The 17,112-nt window shown below is 50.4% G+C and overlaps 2 protein-coding genes across 4 annotated transcripts; one reads left to right on the top strand and one right to left on the bottom strand.

The window, feature by feature from the left end:
- Window positions 1-60: 60 nt before the first annotated feature.
- LOC139751950 (probable glutamate receptor) lies at window positions 61-7,752 on the bottom strand. Its single transcript, XM_071667658.1, has 12 exons — window positions 7,683-7,752; window positions 7,093-7,553; window positions 6,543-6,688; window positions 5,554-5,647; window positions 4,961-5,113; window positions 4,275-4,413; window positions 3,349-3,506; window positions 2,726-2,868; window positions 2,259-2,568; window positions 1,621-1,779; window positions 1,055-1,198; window positions 61-847 (listed from the first exon to the last, which is right to left on the bottom strand). The coding sequence occupies exons 2-12, from the start codon at window positions 7,546-7,548 to the stop codon at window positions 665-667; spliced, it is 2,085 nt and encodes a 694-aa protein (XP_071523759.1). The 5' UTR covers window positions 7,549-7,553; window positions 7,683-7,752; the 3' UTR covers window positions 61-664.
- Window positions 7,753-9,602: 1,850 nt separating this feature from the next.
- Window positions 9,603-16,695, top strand: LOC139751947 (uncharacterized). Of its 3 annotated transcripts, XM_071667652.1 has the most exons (10): window positions 9,604-9,754; window positions 11,264-11,316; window positions 11,730-12,701; window positions 13,168-13,280; window positions 13,702-13,816; window positions 14,020-14,124; window positions 14,727-15,167; window positions 15,363-15,493; window positions 15,855-15,953; window positions 16,338-16,695. In XM_071667652.1, exons 2-10 carry the CDS (start codon window positions 11,269-11,271, stop codon window positions 16,537-16,539), a joined length of 2,226 nt encoding a protein of 741 aa, XP_071523753.1. In that variant the 5' UTR covers window positions 9,604-9,754; window positions 11,264-11,268; the 3' UTR covers window positions 16,540-16,695. The 3 variants fall into 3 exon arrangements, with proteins under 3 accessions (XP_071523755.1, XP_071523753.1, XP_071523754.1); XM_071667654.1 differs by lacking the exons at window positions 15,855-15,953; window positions 16,338-16,695 and adding an exon at window positions 15,683-15,847 and having other exon boundaries at window positions 9,603-9,754; window positions 15,363-15,535; XM_071667653.1 differs by lacking the exon at window positions 15,855-15,953.
- The last annotated feature ends 417 nt before the right edge of the window (window positions 16,696-17,112 follow it).

The raw sequence follows: 17,112 nt of genomic DNA, 5'->3' as shown, positions 1-17,112 counted from the left end.
GGTAAATATGAGTCAAGACTCATAACTGGTATATGAGGTAAATATGAGTCAAGACTCATAAAAACGGTGAGGGATGATATCTCAAGACTCTAGACTCACAGACAGATCTTGCTGCATATATTCATCTCAATAAAAATCTTTAAATTCCAGATTATGAAATGTAAATCGCCCCTCATGAATCAGAAGACGTAGACATGTGATCATGAGGGAAGGCCAGTAAGTTAGGTCGGATTATGAGACATGACAATTAAAAGAATAATCATGAGTTTATTTCCTTTATTGACAAGTATCTGACCCTGGGGAGGTCAGGTCAACACAGATGTACAGAGGCAAGTGTACAACAGATGTTACAGAGACGGAGGAGTCGGCTGTCAATAAGTCGGGTCAATAAGATAAGTCGGGGTCAATAAGTGGGGTTACCTAGATAAGTGGGGTCACTAAGGTAGATACTTACACTGGGAAAAATGAGAGTTTTGACCTTGTGGCTGTTGGTGATGATGAGGTTGTTGTCCGGTAACAGTGGTGAGGGAGGGAGGGAGGGAGGGAGGGAGTGAGGGAGGGAGTGAGGGAGAGAGGGAGGGAGGGAGTGAGGGAGGGAGGGAGGGAGTGAGGGAGGGAGGGAGGGAGGGAGAGAGAGAGGGAGGGAGGGAGTGAGGGAGGGAGGCTACGGGTGGTGAGGAGGTCTGCAGGTCAGCTCTGCCAGCAAGGTGAGGCAGGAGAGGGAGAGGCCGATCAAGAGGGCGAGGAAGATGCCCTGCAGGTGTTGTGTTCCCAGGGGCACCAGCGCCACGCCCTCACCACCACCACCACTGGAGTCACCCTCCCCAGCCGTTTTCCTCTGCTCCAGCTGAAGAAAACGGAACGTGTGTTAGAAAAACAAAATGAATTTAAAGTTGAATCTGCATTGTAAGTTTTGGAAAAACTGGTTGTAATACTTTACGTCAAGTGAACATTAAACAAACACTAACAAAAGTACTTATGAACACGATCTTCATTTACTTATAAAGTCAAGTCTGAGCGAACTGAGACAGGTCATGACCTGGAGGGGACTGACCTGTCTGGTCCTCATGAGAGAGTCCAGGAACCAGCGCCTCACAAGACCACTTTCAAAGATCCAGCTCAGAGCTTGGTCCAACTTGGGCTTGAGGGGCGAGTGTTTCTGTAAGGCTATGGCGATGCTGTAGGGCGCAAAACATTCCTGCAACAGGTGGATAATGTACTTATATATGGCAGAATTAACAGATGTACCTGTAGAATACACATGTAAGTGGGGCTACATACAAGGGGGAAATATGCGAAAGTCAGGAATGCTAAAGTCTGGCCGTGGAGGAAAAGAAACAAACACAATAAAGTGTGAACCTCCGGCTGCCAACGCTCACATATCATGTGTAGGACGTGGGGCAGCCTGTCGTAACTGCAGCATATACATACATGCAGTATAAATACATACATATAGTATGTATACATACATAAAGCATATCAATATCTAACAGCAAGGATCGAACCTACACAACGAGAGGAGTCGAAAACATCACCCCTGATCCACACAGGAGGATGATAGTGTCATAAACAAACGTGTCTGATACAACAATGGAAGGAACCATCGTTACATGGGGGTACCTTCATGATCCTCATGGCAGAGGTACCATGTGAGGTAAACTGGGTGTTCATGAGGTACTCAAGGAACTTGCGACTCTCGATGAAGACCCCCGTGCCGTCTTGTACGGACACCAACGCCTCCTGGAAGCTGGAATGCGACACGTACCGTTCCGTCAGTTCCTGTACCACACAAGGAAAATAACGGTACATGTAACTCTCTGTGTACCTACATATGTACGTTGACAGACTTAGGAAACTATCTAAGTTTAACTTGGATAGAAACATTCACTCAGATTATTTTTCTAAATACAGCTGAAGTGAATATAGATATAAACACAGTGTAAATCTTTTACAACGGATGATATATCTGTTCTTAGATACATTTTATAGTTTTTACAAGAACGTATTTACATTTCCTGATGTCCTAATTTCGAGAAAATGAAAATAAAGATATTAAACGTCCAATTATTTGGTTATAATGACACTAACTTAGTTAAGCTCTCTGTCACTTGACACCAAGATATGACACAGCTTATGACAGGATAATCTGACACTCATCACCAAGATATGACACCAAACATATGACAGGAGTGTCACGAAGCGGATCACCAAATGTGGCAGAGACGTCTGACACACCAGAGCCAGGGATGAGCACCAACCTGAAGGTATATGTTGGTGGAGGAAGCCATAGACACCTTGAAGAAGGGCCCGATGCCCAGGACTCGCTGCGAGGAGGCGTGAAGTTGTCTCAAGGTGTCCATGGAGGGCGGGGACCTCACGACGGTCAGGTACGCCGTCAGGTTACAGCTGTAGCCTGTAGTGAGGATGATGGCGTACACCAGCATCACCAACACCAACACCTGCGTGGCTACGCCCCTCGGTACGCGCTCCTGTGACACGCGCAGGTGGATCCCCCAGCTGTAGAGGGCGGCAGATACCACCTCCTGCAGACTCTCCACCTCACGTCCACTGTCCCAGATAGAGGGCGTTAGTGGAAGACCTGAACCACATGACCTGCCTGGTCCTAAAGGACCTGCCAAGTCCCACAGGACCTGTCACGTCCCACAAGACCTGCATGGCCTACCTGTAACACTCATCTGGTCGTACTAGATCGTACAGGACCTACCTGGCGGAGGCGATGAAGAAGAGGGCGAGGGAGGTGAGGCCGAGTCCGGCCAAGATGGCCAGCCAGGTGTGCAGGGTGAAGGGCAAGGCCAGGCTCTGCCAGCTGGCCAACGGTGGCTCCTTACGGGCCAGGAAACAGCTCACCTGCAGGTAGTAAAACACCTGTACATAAGTAACAGCACCTGTACACCTGCCACAACTCCTGTACTCTTGGCAACAATACTTGTACACCTGCCATGTCACCTGTTCACCTGTCACAACTCCTGTACTCTTGCCACAGTACTTGTGCATCTGCCACGGCACCTGTACACCTGCCACATAACATATATATAGCCTCTAAAACACTTGCACACCTCTCACAACACCCATACACCTGTCGAGATTTCAATACAACTATGAATATACACCTGCATAAAGCACACTTGTCATGCCCACCGTCCACATTATATGACCTGTCCACTTAAACACCTGCATACATATACACCTGCTTCATGTATGTACATATGTACAGATTTAGGATAAATTACATGCCATATCCTGGGCTGCTGTGCACCTGTCATGACCTCTGACCTAAGCCACTGGTGCACCTATCATGATCTCTGACCTGGGCTGACCATGGCTTACGTCAGCGTCGTAGAAGCGGGTAAAGTCTTGCACCAAACGTCTGTTATTGTTGTTGGAGAGGAAGATGTTGGCCACGCCCAGGTCGGCCTCCTGCCTGGCCAGTGACCCCACCAGGCCAGTCCAGGAGTCGTCCACCAGCTTCCTGCCCCACAGCTCACCTGCCGAGGGTCAACAACGCTAGATCTGTCCACCTCCTCCCTCCACTCTGGGTACAGTATGGCAACAGTAAGTGAATACAGACTGTATCTTCTTCGGAAATCTGGGGACTTTGTATTCTGTCTTGTGCTACACACACACACTAGGTGGTGCCATACACATACTGGGTGATGCCACACACACTGGGTGGTGCCACACACACACTGGGTGGTGCCACACACACACTTGGTAGTGCCACACACACACTGGGTGATGCCATACACACACTGGATGGTGCCACACACACACTGGGTGGTGCCACACACACACTGGGTGGTGCCACACACACACTGGGTGGTGCCACACACACACTGGATGGTGCCACACACACACTGGGTGGTGCCACACACACACTGGGTGGTGCCACACACACACTGGGTGGTGCCACACACACACTGGATGGTGCCACACACACACTGGGTGGTGCCACACACACACTGGGTGGTGCCACACACACACACTGGGTGGTGCCACACACACACTGGGTGGTGCCACACACACACTTGGTAGTGCCACACACACACTGGATGGTGCCATACACACACTTGGTAGTGCCACACACACACTGGGTGGTGCCACACACACACTGGGTGGTGCCACACACACACACTGGGTGGTGCCACACACACACACTGGGTGGTGCCACACACACACTGGGTGGTGCCACACACACACTGGATGGTGCCACACACACACACTGGGTGGTGCCACACGTGAGTGTCAGGACCTACCTGAAGGAGGCAACTGGAAGGTGAGGGTGACGTTGAGAACGTTAGCCAGGGCCGTGACCAGCTGCAGGTCCCGCCCGTAGCGCTGCCCGCCCTCCGACGCTGACTCCATCATGTGTGGCGCGAACTGGAAGGTGACCACCTGCCACACACACCCCCAGGGTTACTACCAGCAGGTCTTAGGTTACATCATGGTATTGAGGGATGAACACCCGCTGTTACAGCAGATGATACAGCTCAGGTATGGTTCATGGTTACAGGAAGGGTCAGTGCGTTACATGAGCTGGTCGTAACGGGTGATGAATTGCTTGTTCCAGGTCGTTACGAGACGGCCACAACGCCTTTAGCATAATCCCGAACAGAGTCGAGCACATCTTTGTCGTAAACAATGACAGAGCCTTGTGAGGTGACCTCGGTCTGTGGCTGTGGGGGAGGACCTCGGTCTGTGGCTGTGGGGGAGGACCTCGGTCTGTGGCTGTGGGGGAAGCAGTGTCTTGTGGCAGGAAATCAAGAGTTGGAAGAGTTGGACACAGAAGGAATGTTTTACTCGGTGAAGAAATTACGAAGGAAATGGTGTCAGGTTAGACGACTTACGGTCAAGCAGGTCAGTCATGTGTGTTGTTTTGTATACCAGAGCAGCTGGCTCAGACACCAGGCTCGGTGTGTGTGTGTGTGTGTGTGGCACCCACCTTGAGGGCGGCGCCCTGCAGATCAGCCATCTTGTCTGGGAAGAGCAGATGGTCATTGGTGAAGGTGGTACTTCGCCAGGTGGTGACTCGCCTCACACCCGACCTACTGTACAGCTGGTTCAGCAGCACCTCCCACTCCCCAGCACCACCTGCCTGTACACACTCTCTTGTACTGATGTACATCAAATATCAGTCAATATGTATACACTATATGTCTCTCAACTTGCTTCGTTATGTGCACACAACATTAACTACCTTGCGATTTAGTGACTCCATCTACTCCTACTTTCCTAACAACCTTATGCTGCCAGGTCAGTCGCCCGGGGGTCAAGGAAACATCCGGTCACCTCAGGTCAGAGACCTTGCCAACAACTGAGTGGAATGGTTTGTCTCTGGGGGAACACACTGACGTGGGTGGAGAGGGAAGGAGGACTGGGTCAACGTTAGATACAACTTCGGGTCTACAGTGAGACTGGAACGCCAGGTGGAGGAAGCTATGACATAGCAGGAGTGAAGGACAGTGTGGGGTGGTACATTCCCCCACCCGTGCACTGTGTCAGGGACGAGGTGGTCATGCGCACGTCTTACCTTACCTGCAGAAGGCCAAGGATGTGCTCAGTTTTCCGTCCCTTCCTGGAGGAGGTCAGCTGTTGCAGCTGTTCTGTTGACATGCCCACCACCACGTACCTGAGGCGAGACGTGAGGCACCAGAATGAACCAGGAGGAGTGTCTCGAACCTGCCATCCCTGGGCGATGTGAACCCCGCGCAAGACAGGGGATTCGAACCGCCAGAAAGTAAGAAGAGTGAAGGAGACTGCGATTCACGAGTGTTGACACTGTGAATCACATAACGAATTGTTCCCGTCGTGAAGCAGTGAGCTGTGGATCATGAACCCTCCACCACTACTGTGAAGCAGGATTCAGAGTAATTTCTGACGCTCAGTGGTATGTACTGCTTCACTCTAGCTCAAACTTCCGGCACAAAGCTCCGAACTCTGGATTCACTAAATAACTCTTAGAATTCAGGTGTGCAGACTTGAACACACACACACAGATGACATGTCACATAGTAAAACAATCTGAATTTCATAATTTGTATTATCAAGTCTTGTCTATTTACATTAATAGAGTTACATACTGGGCACCTGCCACTCACCTGGGCACCTGCCACTCACCTGGGCACCTGCCACTCACCTGGGCACCTGCCACTCATCTGAACACTTGCCACTCACCTGGGCACCTGCCACTCACCTGAACACTTGCCACTCACCTGAACACTTGCCACTCACCTGGGCACCTGCCACTCACCTGGGCACCTGCCACTCACCTGAACACTTGCCACTCACCTGGGCACCTGCCACTCACCTGGGCACCTGCCACTCACCTGGGCACCTGCCACTCACCTGAACACTTGCCACTCACCTGGGCACCTGCCACTCACCTGGGCACCTGCCACTCACCTGGGAACTAAATGAGGCAGACGCGTGCCCGTAAGAATCCTTCCTATCCTGTACACCCCGACCCAATACACCAGCTAAGAAAGTCCTAGATACTGTGAAAATCCTTCGGGTCCTACGTCTACCTGCCAGAGAAGTCCCATGGATCCTCGCCCATGTCAGCGAAGGTCAGGAGAGGTGTTGGGTCACGCAGGAGCAAGAGATAACCCCGGCAGCCTGACCGCTCCCACAGCAGACCCACGTAGTCCTCCCACGTTCGCACCCTTAACACCTGGGGGAGCCAGGGGGGCTGGTTAGGTCAGAGGAGAGAGAGAGAGAGAGAGAGAGAGAGAGAGAGAGAGAGAGAGAGAGAGAGAGAGAGAGAGAGAGAGATGAGATTACGTTTTATGCGACATTCCTTCATGACAACTATAACCAGGGCCTTTAACCCGACCCATGAGGATCAAGTTATGATTCAATGTCAACATTCAGGAAAATGTAGTGAAGATGAAGATGTAGTGAAGATGAAGATGTAGTGAAGATGAAGATGTAGCGACGATGAGAGTGTAATGAAGGTGAGGGTGTAGTGAAGATGAGGGTGTAGTGAAGACGAGGGTGTAGTGAGGACAAGTGTGGTGGTGTCTGCCTCTATGATGAATATGATGGTGAGGGATGGGTGGGACGCGGCCTACTGACCTGCCTCAGGTTAGGAAGCTGTAACACGCGTCGCACCGCAGGGCTGTCGTCCAAGCCATCGTCGACGGCCACCGTCAGGCTGCAGTGCTGCAGTTCCCTCGTGACGATAGTGGTCAACAGACTTCCCAGGGCCTCCTCCTCCTCCTCCTGTTGCGTCTTCTTCCTGAAGAAGGCAAGCAGGCCCAGGTGAGGGGCGATGGCGGGGCTGTTCATTCGCTCCTGTTGCAGTGGTTGAGGCGTCCTCATGTCAGGTACTCCCTGGAGGAGGGCGAGTGAGGTGGCGTGGCTGCCCACTGACCGTCGCTGCAGGAGGTGTGCCCCACCTGCAGGAGGATCTCGCAGGAAGGGTGACCCCTTGGGTAGGGTTTCGGGGGTCGTGGTGGCCCCAGCCGACGGGATGACCAGAATGAGACAGAGGGCCAGGGCCCGGCTGCTGCAAGGACGCCAGCCTCCCATCCAACCTGCCGAAGGAAGAGTATGTCTTACCTCCAGCAGGAGCGCGTGGCCACGTTTGTTGACCTACTTGGATCGTTTAAAAGGCTCGTTGAACATCATAACTACGACAGGAAGGTACAGGGAGGCTCGTTAACCTTTGTTAGCTGTGGCGTCAACGGTGTAAGGTGGATCCTTCGACAAGACCAGCGCCTGACCTGCACTGACCCTCCCCGCCAGACAACACCTGTATGTAGACGACCCAGGAAGGCGGGGCTGGCGGAGGGCGGGGCTGGCGGAGGGCGGGGCTAGCGGAGAGGGGATCGTACGAGGGGTGGTGCCTGCTGGGGGGGGGGGGGTGATGGGATGGGGTGGCTTTGTTTCTGAAGATCAGAGTGAACAGAGAATGTTCTACCAGCTGAACACATGATGAACAGAGAGTGTTCTACCAACTGAACACATGATGAACAGAGAGTGTTCTACCAACTGAACACATGATGAACAGAGAATGTTCTACCAGCTGAACACATGATGAACAAAGTGTTCTACCAGCTGAACACATGATGAACAAAGTGTTCTACCAGCTGAACACATGATGACCATTTCTGGTCGATTCTTATCAAGCAGAAGTTGGATTAGTTACAGTTACAGTACACAGCGCTTTTAATGGTATTCAGATATGATATTTACCGTCCACAGAACTGCATCATACAGTGTTTATTGTCCCTTGGGGCGTGGGGCTGGTGACCGGATATAATCCATCAGAAATGTACGTGGGTGTTGACCGGGTCCTCGACCCGCCCGACCTCTGAGCTACTCAACACAAAGCTTCATCAAACAATATATTCCACCAGGCCTAACCTCGGGCCTCGTAAATGTCAAAAGAGCACACCAATCTGGAGGTAAACCCTCGATAATGCCAGTGAAACAATGTTTTGAATCCACGAAGATCAACATTTGGTTGAGGGTTATTACTGCCTTGGCTTCCCCACACCCTCTCTCTCCCGGCTAGAGTGGCGTAAGCCGTCTGGACACACAAGACGTCACTCAGGCCTTTGCTGTCCTGTCTGTACGAAGACCTTCGATCATATTGGTACATTGATGCTTCGGCAGCATAATTGATGGTATTTGGAGAAGTTGTGTGATTCACGCGAGTCTTGGTAAGTAAAAGTATCAATATGGAAAGCCTAACTGTAGGTCAAGCCAAAACAATACAGATTTGGAGAAAACTTTTTGAGGTTTCAGTTTTTTATTTACACGTTGTGTAATATTCCAAGGGAAGGGCTGAAACTCTGGTGGAAATGGAGATGTGGTGATGGTGGCACTGGTGTTGGAAGTGTTGGGAGTGATGCTATTGTAGCAGAGGTATGAGTTGTGTTGGCAGAGACACCATCAGTTGGTTACATATATGTTGTTGGTAAAGACAGAGATGCTTATATTGACGATGGTAGACAACAGTGGTTGCAGAGATAGCGTTAAGAATGGTGTCAAAAACACCACAAATAATGATGGAGGTGCTATTATTGTTGTCAGAGTTACTGCGAATGGTGGCAGAGATACTGTGGATGGCAGAATAACTGCACGACAGAGGTCACGTCAGGTCCTGACCTTATCCTTTACACTCAGGGTCGTGACCCTTGACCCGTGGCGACTCTAAACTTGACGGTTTGTAAACTAGTCTAAAATAATCATTTGAACTTGGTGGTAATATTACAGTAATGAGTTATTATTTAAGACTAAATGGAATTATGGTAGAAGAAGAGGTATGGAGGGACTATGAATACATGATACACATACCTATACTCATTTGGTGAATCATAGTTTCATATTTGTTCGTCTGTTCAGAGGAACGAAATGATCGCTAGAATCTTGTTCAAATGTCCCAGAGACTGTTATGTTCACAGGGGCGTAACAATGGGACAGGAAATCTTTTACGTTCATCAGTTGGGATGCAGATGTTCATCTGGTTATCTCCCCAGATGAAAACTTGGTTGTCTCCCAAGTGAGCGATTGTATATTTTCCTTGCGGTCACTATCAGTTCTGTTATCTTATCAGCCGACAAACTAGAGCTCGGAGGGCGAAGTGAAATGACATGATTCCTCCCTCCTGGCGTAGGCTGGCCACACTCCACCAGGGGTCCGACAGGGTCCGACGGGATCCGACAGCACACAAGTCCTGAGGCAGAGCTCAGGACGAAGGATATAGCAACCTCCTCGTCTCTCCTGGCAGGTAAGTGAGGGAAGAGTTGTTGGCTATTATGTTTCTGGTGACACAGTCCTCAAGTGCCAAGTAGGACAGCTGCTACGCGCGCCATCCCTGAACGTCTTCCTTGGATTACGGTTTATTTTCCTTCTCTGACGGAGTATCAGACGCGTGTGGTAGTCTGATGTCCCATAGACATCGGTGGGGAATTAGACGTTATCTTAAGGACAGAGGAATCCGCCAGAGTTCATAACTTTGTTTTGTGTTTGAGAATGATAGTCGTCCAAAAATGCAGAGACAGAATATTTTTAGTGGTGTTGGTGAAGGGAAGATAACATTGGGAAGGCAAACATAGAGAGTACCAGTGGGGACAGTGATGGGAAATAGGTGGAAGCAAGTTTCGAACGTAAAGTGGGTACATTCCATTGCTATCAGAGTGGCCTCAAGGAGTCCTCATCTCCTCGAAAAAGGAGTTAGAGCGTCACTGGGGCTAGGGTGATGTATTGTGACGTAATACTGGAGGTACACACACACACACACACACACACACACACACACACACACACACACACACAGGACTGCGGAACATTTTTGTACGCAACTGACCACATAGTGAAGATGACGCTGATAACATAGTGAAGATGATGACGCTGATAACAATATGGAGCATGACGGTGAGGTAAATACAGATCGTGATACAGAGGAGAGTCATGATGTACCAGGTACAGGGTATGTAAGTTACAGGATACAGCCTGGTACTTAGGGTTTACATGACACAAGGTAATATGATGCAGGGTAGAGCTCAGTGCTGGACAGCCTCGGTGGCACCCAAGTGGCCATAAAGTTCTCGACACCTCAGACCCGGAGACAGGAAACCACTGACTAAACGACACTCGAGAATGTGGTGTTCGAACCTACCTGTGTCTCTCATGTGTCGAGCACAGCAGACGTCTACAATGCTTCACCTCATACATTCCTACAGTTGGACAGACTGGTACCTTGTATCCTGGTAGCTACACGATTACCAATGCCTGGTCGAATCTCTCGACTTTGTATACTAGTATTTGATCTTACAGGTGCCAGGTTCTCCAGCATGTCCCTAGTGGTGTGCGTCTTCATCTTGAGTTGTTTGCATGTTGTTATTGTAACACATGAGGCTTGCATTGGTCGCGAGCAAGGTCTGGGCGACCAGGAACTGGTGTGTCGGGACATGAAGGACGTAGGGAGAGGATGGATCGGTCGGTTGGTGGTAGATGAGGTCGAGGTCATGATATGAGGGTGTGCCACCTGCAGCAGCCAAGTGTGTGACAGTTATAGCCAGGAGGTCATGCGAGAGGTCACCAGGAACATGTAGCGCGGTACAAAGTTGAGATGGGCTGTGGGGTCATGTCAGGGGGATGTAAACAAATGATTGTGACCATCTCTCTCTCTCTCTCTCTCTCTCTCTCTCTCTCTCTCTCTCTCTCTCTCTCTCTCTCTCTCTCTCTCTCTCTCTCTCTGCTGCTGCCCTTCTGACGTGTCGTCTGCTGCCCACAGGAGCCATGAACTGCTGTCGAAGAGCTGAGGACCAGACGCCCTACCTGTACAATGTGAGTCACGCCTGTGGTTGTTAGCTAACAGCATACACACACACACACACACACACACACACACACACACAAAGGTTTTTCCAGGTAAACAATGATGAAAAGGCAGGTGAAAATCCTGAATTGTTTCATCGGTGAACAACACAAGACACTTGTCAGCTTGTTTTATGAGACTGAGTTTATTTTTGAAGAAGAAGATGACAGCAGAGAGAGAGAGAGAGAGAGAGAGAGAGAGAGAGAGAGAGAGAGAGAGAGAGAGAGAGAGAGAGAGAGAGAGAGGCATCACTAATGTATATAAAAACAACAAACCAGATATAAGACGCCTCAGGGAACCAGCAGTAAGTCTGTAATATCCTCACAACACGACTCACAACATGACTCACAACACAACTCACAACACGACTCACATTCCCCAGACGTGGAGCAGCGACGGGTGGTCGGACGACCTCAGCAGAGTCTCCGTCGTCCAGGTCGTAGATCGTCCCCCGGTTCGATCCCAGCACAATGGTCCTGGTCGTGTCCAGGGACGGTACGACCCTGTCCTGGGACGCTACGGTTCTGGTCGTGTCCAGGAACGCTATGACTCTGCCCTGGGACTAGGACGCCTACCCCACCACGACCCTGCCCTGGGACCGGGACGACCTCCCCACCACGACCCTGCCCTGGGACCAGGACGGTCTCCCCACCACGACCCTGTCCTGGGACCGGGACCACCTCCTCACCACAACCCTGCCCTGGGACTGGGACGACCTCCCCACCACGACCCTGCCCTGAGACCAGGACGGTCTCCCCACCACGACTCTGCCCTGGGACCGGGACGACCTCCCCACCACGACTCTGCCCTGGTATCAGGACGACCTCCCCACCACGACCCTGCCCTGGGATCAGGACGACCTCCCCACCACGACCCTGCCCTGGGATCAGGACGACCTCCCCACCACGACCCTGCCCTGGGATCAGGACGACCTCCCCACCACGACCCTGCCCTGGGATCAGGACGACCTCCCCACCACGACCCTGCCCTGGGACCGGGACGACCTCCCCACCACGACCCTGCCCTGACACCGGGACGACCTCCCCACCACGACCCTGCCCTGGGACCAGGACGACCTCCCCAACACGACCCTGCCCTGGGACCGGGACGCCCTCCCCACCACGACCCTGCCCTGGGATCGGGACGACCTCCCCACCACGACCCTGCCCTGGGATCGGGACGACCTCCCCACCACGACCCTGCCCTGGGACCAGAACGACCCCTGCACGACGGCTCTGGATATGACACCAAGTCTCCCCCAGGACGACTCTCACTAGAGGAACCTGCACATGCCCCGGGACGACCGTCTCACCATGCCCCTGGAACGACCAGCAAGACTCTCCCGCCATCTCAGGTACTGTCTGGGGTCGTGACGCCATCTTAGCTCCGCGAGCGAGAGATAGTAAGTTCAAGTCTCGTTTATACAAACGGTTCAGAAGCAGATATCCAGACAGTCAAGCCTTTTCGTTTTCTCCAAGTGTATATAAGCAAGTCTGACAACACTTGGTCTGTTCAGACTTACTCACACAAGGGGTCCTTAAAGACTAGTATACATAAACAATCCTTTACAACCGTCTTTTACAAACGATTTCTATATTTTGCTCTTTAGGGTTCCTCTGTACATACACTCCCTCAACAATTATTTGTACAACTGATCTCTTTAAGATCTCTTGACACACGGTCTCTGGAGGGAAAGGTTTCCTGCCATCCTTGTGGTGAATGTCAGGGAAGTCGTATATCATAACATGTCCAACTTAATTCTGTATTTCCTAATTACTTGATGGTTTGTGTGATGCTGGCTGATGTATCTATATTTTCAGGAAATTCACCAAGGATTGCCGAACCTGGGCAACACTTGCTACATGAATGCTGTGATCCAGTGCCTCTACCACACCAGCTACCTGACGCAGTACTTCCGCAGGGGCGTAGCACAGTAGGTAACCCCGTCCCTGTTTCTACCACAGGGGCGTGACACAGTCGGTACTCCCATACTCTCTGTCTCTGCCACAATAATTGATTCATTTCTGTGAGCGAGTCATCATCTCAGTTAGTTAGCGGGCTGGGTATGTGCAAGGAAAGGGTGCGTGTGATTGGGAGGAGTAACAAAGAAAGACACAGGGAGTTTAAAGATATGAAAAAGGTCTAAAAAAATATAAAAAGGAGAGTTAAGAATAACGATTAATTTCAAAGAGATTAAGACATTGTATTTGGATGAGGCAAATACTGTTAGAAGAACCACAATGTGGCTTCGGTATACATTGTTGGTGGATCATATCATGTAGTCATGTGGGACACCTTCCCTGAAGGAAATTCCAGACTGTGTCAGACGTTCTTCCTGCCTGACCCGCCCACAGGTCAGACATCAACGAGAGGAGCCTGACCAAGGGGGAAGTCGCCCTGACGTACGCTGGCGTCGTCCAAGCTCTGGAGACTGGCAGGGGGAAGGAGGTGGCCCTCAGGACCCTCAGGGTAAGGTGATCGCTTGTTACGGATTGTGATGATGATGATGACAATGATGATGATGATGATGATGATGATGATAATGATGATGACAGTGATGATGATGATGATGATGATGATGATGATAATGATGATAATGATGATCATAATAATGATATCTGTCATCTACTGACTCCCTCACGTCGTTACACCACCTCGTGTTTCCCGCCCAGATGGTGTGTGGCGAGTACGACCACCAGTTTCGTGGAGACGACCAGAAAGAGGCACACGACCTGTTGGGCTGCCTCCTGCAGTGGCTCCATGAAGATCTCGCCTCGGTACTGCCTTCTCAACACGACCTTTTTAAACTTCCTAGTTCACTGTAGTTGTGATTTACCAGTAGATTGTGACTAGCCAGTTTTAGTGTCTACATTCGTTCCACACCCGCTACCAACCCACCTTCTCCATCAACATTACTGTGTACGTCTCTTGATCGTCCCAACAGTCTGTGTAAGCATCAAGCATGACCTTTACATCCCCAGCACTCACCATCATGGCCCCACAGGCAGCCTAAATATTTCACAAGGGCCAACAACACACGGGAACACCCTGCATCAGCTCCAGGATAACCTTCCACCTGTGCTGCGCTGCAGACCTCAGGTCATATAAGACGAGGAGGACCAGGATCTTAACCATGTTGCCACCATCGCCTGACACATTCCACAGTCAGATATCATCATACAACATCAGATATCATCATACAACATCAGATATCATCACACAACATCAGATATCATCATACAACATCAGATATCATCATACAACATCAGATATTTAGTTAGACAACGTCTTAGAGTTAGGAATGTGATGATCTTTGATGATGATCAGACGTATCACTTACACAGTTGCAAAAGTATTGATGACTTTCTTGGTGTGGCAGGAGGAGCTGGGGTGCGCTTGCCCCAGGCAGCAGCGCCACCCCAGGGGCATGGCACACGAGTCCCCCTCTCACCGGCCAGCCCCTCCTCGTCAGGGTCACCACAACAACACAGCGAGTCTTCACTCATGGCAAGAGCGAACGTCTGTACACCATCCTGCCGGAGGTTTCACCGGGGTACGCGACGCCCCGCTGGTTGCCGGACGGGGACCTGGAAATCCGTTGGGGCTGGAAGCTGGAGCAGACGGTGGAGGCTCCACAGCTGGTCAGTGTGGGAAGTGTGGGGTTGAGCGGGAGGTGGAGTCCCTGGTCTCCCGCACCGTCGTGGGAATCCAGCAGTCGACCATCGTCTGTCCGGCGCTCGGGGCCATCTTGTGTCGAACCCACGAACGCTTCACGAACCTGACCCTCGCCGTCAACCTCACGGGAGAGGTTCACTTGGAGGTGAGTCATGTCTCGTTCAAGTTATAACTTGTGGCTGTGTCAGGTCCCTTGATTCAAGATATTCCAGAGTTAATGAGATGAGATATTCACTCGTATTCATCTAAGATTCGGATTCGTTGAAGAACACTTTTCGAAACATCTGCTTCATACGTACACGGCCATTCAAAGCCTCATACCCGGCCACCTCACCTTCAGGAGGTCCTCGCTTCGCACTACCGGGTCCAGGAGATACTGTGGCCCTGCCAGTCCTGTGGCAAGGATCACATCTGTCACCAGCAAACAAGGATTATCTCTCTTCCACACGTCCTTATCATACACCTTAGCAGGTCAGTGTTCTACCCCGCCAGGTCAGTGTTCTACCCCACCAGGTCAGTGTTCTACCCCACCAAGTCAGTGTTCTACCCCGCCAGGTCAGTGTTCTACCCCGCCAGGTCAGTGTTCTACCCCACCAGGTCAGTGTTCTACCCCACCAAGTCAGTGTTCTACCCCACCAGGTCAGTGTTCTACCCCACCAGGTCAGTGTTCTACCCCACAAGCATCTGTAGATTACGTAACATTGATTTCTTGAACAGATTGTTGTCCCATCTTTTGTTGTGCAGGTGTACTTCAGGTAAACTCCCTCTCTCGCAGGTAAACCTTCCCTCTCTCGCAAAAGTATACTGAAGGTAAACTCTCCCCCTCCCACAGGTACACTGAGGGACACCCACACAGAAAGATGACTCACATAAGCTTCCCAGAGCAAGACCTGAGCATGGACGACTACCTGGCCACTGACCTGACCCCCAGGTAGGTCTAGCACCTGGCCAGTGACCTGACCACCAGGTAGGGTCCAGTACCTAGCCATTGACCTGACCACCAGGTAGGTCCAGCACCTGGCCACTGACCTGACCACCAGGTAGGTCAATGCCATACACTTCCTGAAGCATGAACAACATATACTTGTACACCTTAAGTTAGGAGCAGCCAGGCTATCTCCACGTTGGAGGCTCCAGTGACGGAGGAAAGGTCACATCAAGGCTGCCGGGCCTTTATGAAAATATATAAAGAGATTAACGAAAGGGAAAAAAAAGAGATAGAGGAAAGTATTCACGAATTTTGGAGGAAGTGAAAAAACCATGTCGTTTAGAACGTGCCAAGTGAATTGAGAATAACCCAATCATATTTCACCAGGGGTTGTCGCTACACTCTCTATGGTGTCTGCAACCATCGTGGCACCAGCAGCAGTGGCCACTACACCGCCATCTGCAGGAGACTTGAGCCCCACCGTCAACACGGTTGGTTCCTCTACGACGATGATTTCGTGAAGGTAACACCACATTGCCACCGACCCTACGAGACCCACATCCTCTTCTACGAGAGCCAGGGAAGGTAGAGAGAACATCACACTGAACCTTGAGAGAGATCTGCCACTCTTCTGTTATCTATCTGTTCCTCTTCGTAACATAAAGTCTATTTCTCAGTGTAATAGACTCGGGGAAGACCAGTTTGTATAAAGGTTCGTTTAAATTATATTTGACAATCATATAAAGTCTTTCATTTTGTCCTGAAAATTATCATAGAATAATCTATCATTATTGTTGTGCTACAACTATGTCTTCTAACACATCAGTACTATATTTTCTAACTACAGTTAATAACTGTATAGCTGAACTATATCTTCGCTATGTAAACTATATAGCTGAACTATATCTTCGCTATGTAAACTATATAGCTGGACTATATCTTCACTATGTAAACTATATAGCTGGACTATATCTTCACTATGTAAACTATATAGCTGGACTATATCTTCACTATGTAAACTATATAGCTGGACTATATCTTCACTATGTAAACTATATAGCTGGACTATATCTTCACTATGTAAACTATATAGCTGGACTATATCTTCACTATGTAAACTATATAGCTGGACTATATCTTCACTATGTAAACTAATTCATCT

This window comes from Panulirus ornatus, chromosome 12 (assembly GCF_036320965.1).
Source record: "Panulirus ornatus isolate Po-2019 chromosome 12, ASM3632096v1, whole genome shotgun sequence".
In the NCBI taxonomy this organism is placed as follows: Eukaryota; Metazoa; Arthropoda; class Malacostraca; order Decapoda; family Palinuridae; genus Panulirus; species Panulirus ornatus.
This window is presented reverse-complemented; position numbering and strand designations above follow the sequence as displayed.

What these genes read in the sequence shown, in the direction of transcription:
- LOC139751950 (XM_071667658.1), bottom strand. Translation starts at nt 7,548, where the DNA reads ATGGGAGGCTGGCGTCCTTGCAGCAGCCGGGCCCTGGCCCTCTGTCTC. An exon ending in AGCTTCCTAACCTGAGGCAG is followed by an intron (nt 6,689 to 7,092) that starts GTCAGTAGGCCG and finishes TGGCTCCCCCAG; the next exon opens with GTGTTAAGGGTGCGAACGTG. An exon ending in TTCTTCATCGCCTCCGCCAG is followed by an intron (nt 2,569 to 2,725) that starts GTAGGTCCTGTA and finishes TATCTGGGACAG; the next exon opens with TGGACGTGAGGTGGAGAGTC.
- LOC139751947 (XM_071667652.1), top strand. Translation starts at nt 11,269, where the DNA reads ATGAACTGCTGTCGAAGAGCTGAGGACCAGACGCCCTACCTGTACAAT. An exon ending in AGACGCCCTACCTGTACAAT is followed by an intron (nt 11,317 to 11,729) that starts GTGAGTCACGCC and finishes CACATTCCCCAG; the next exon opens with ACGTGGAGCAGCGACGGGTG. An exon ending in TTCCGCAGGGGCGTAGCACA is followed by an intron (nt 13,281 to 13,701) that starts GTAGGTAACCCC and finishes ACCCGCCCACAG; the next exon opens with GTCAGACATCAACGAGAGGA.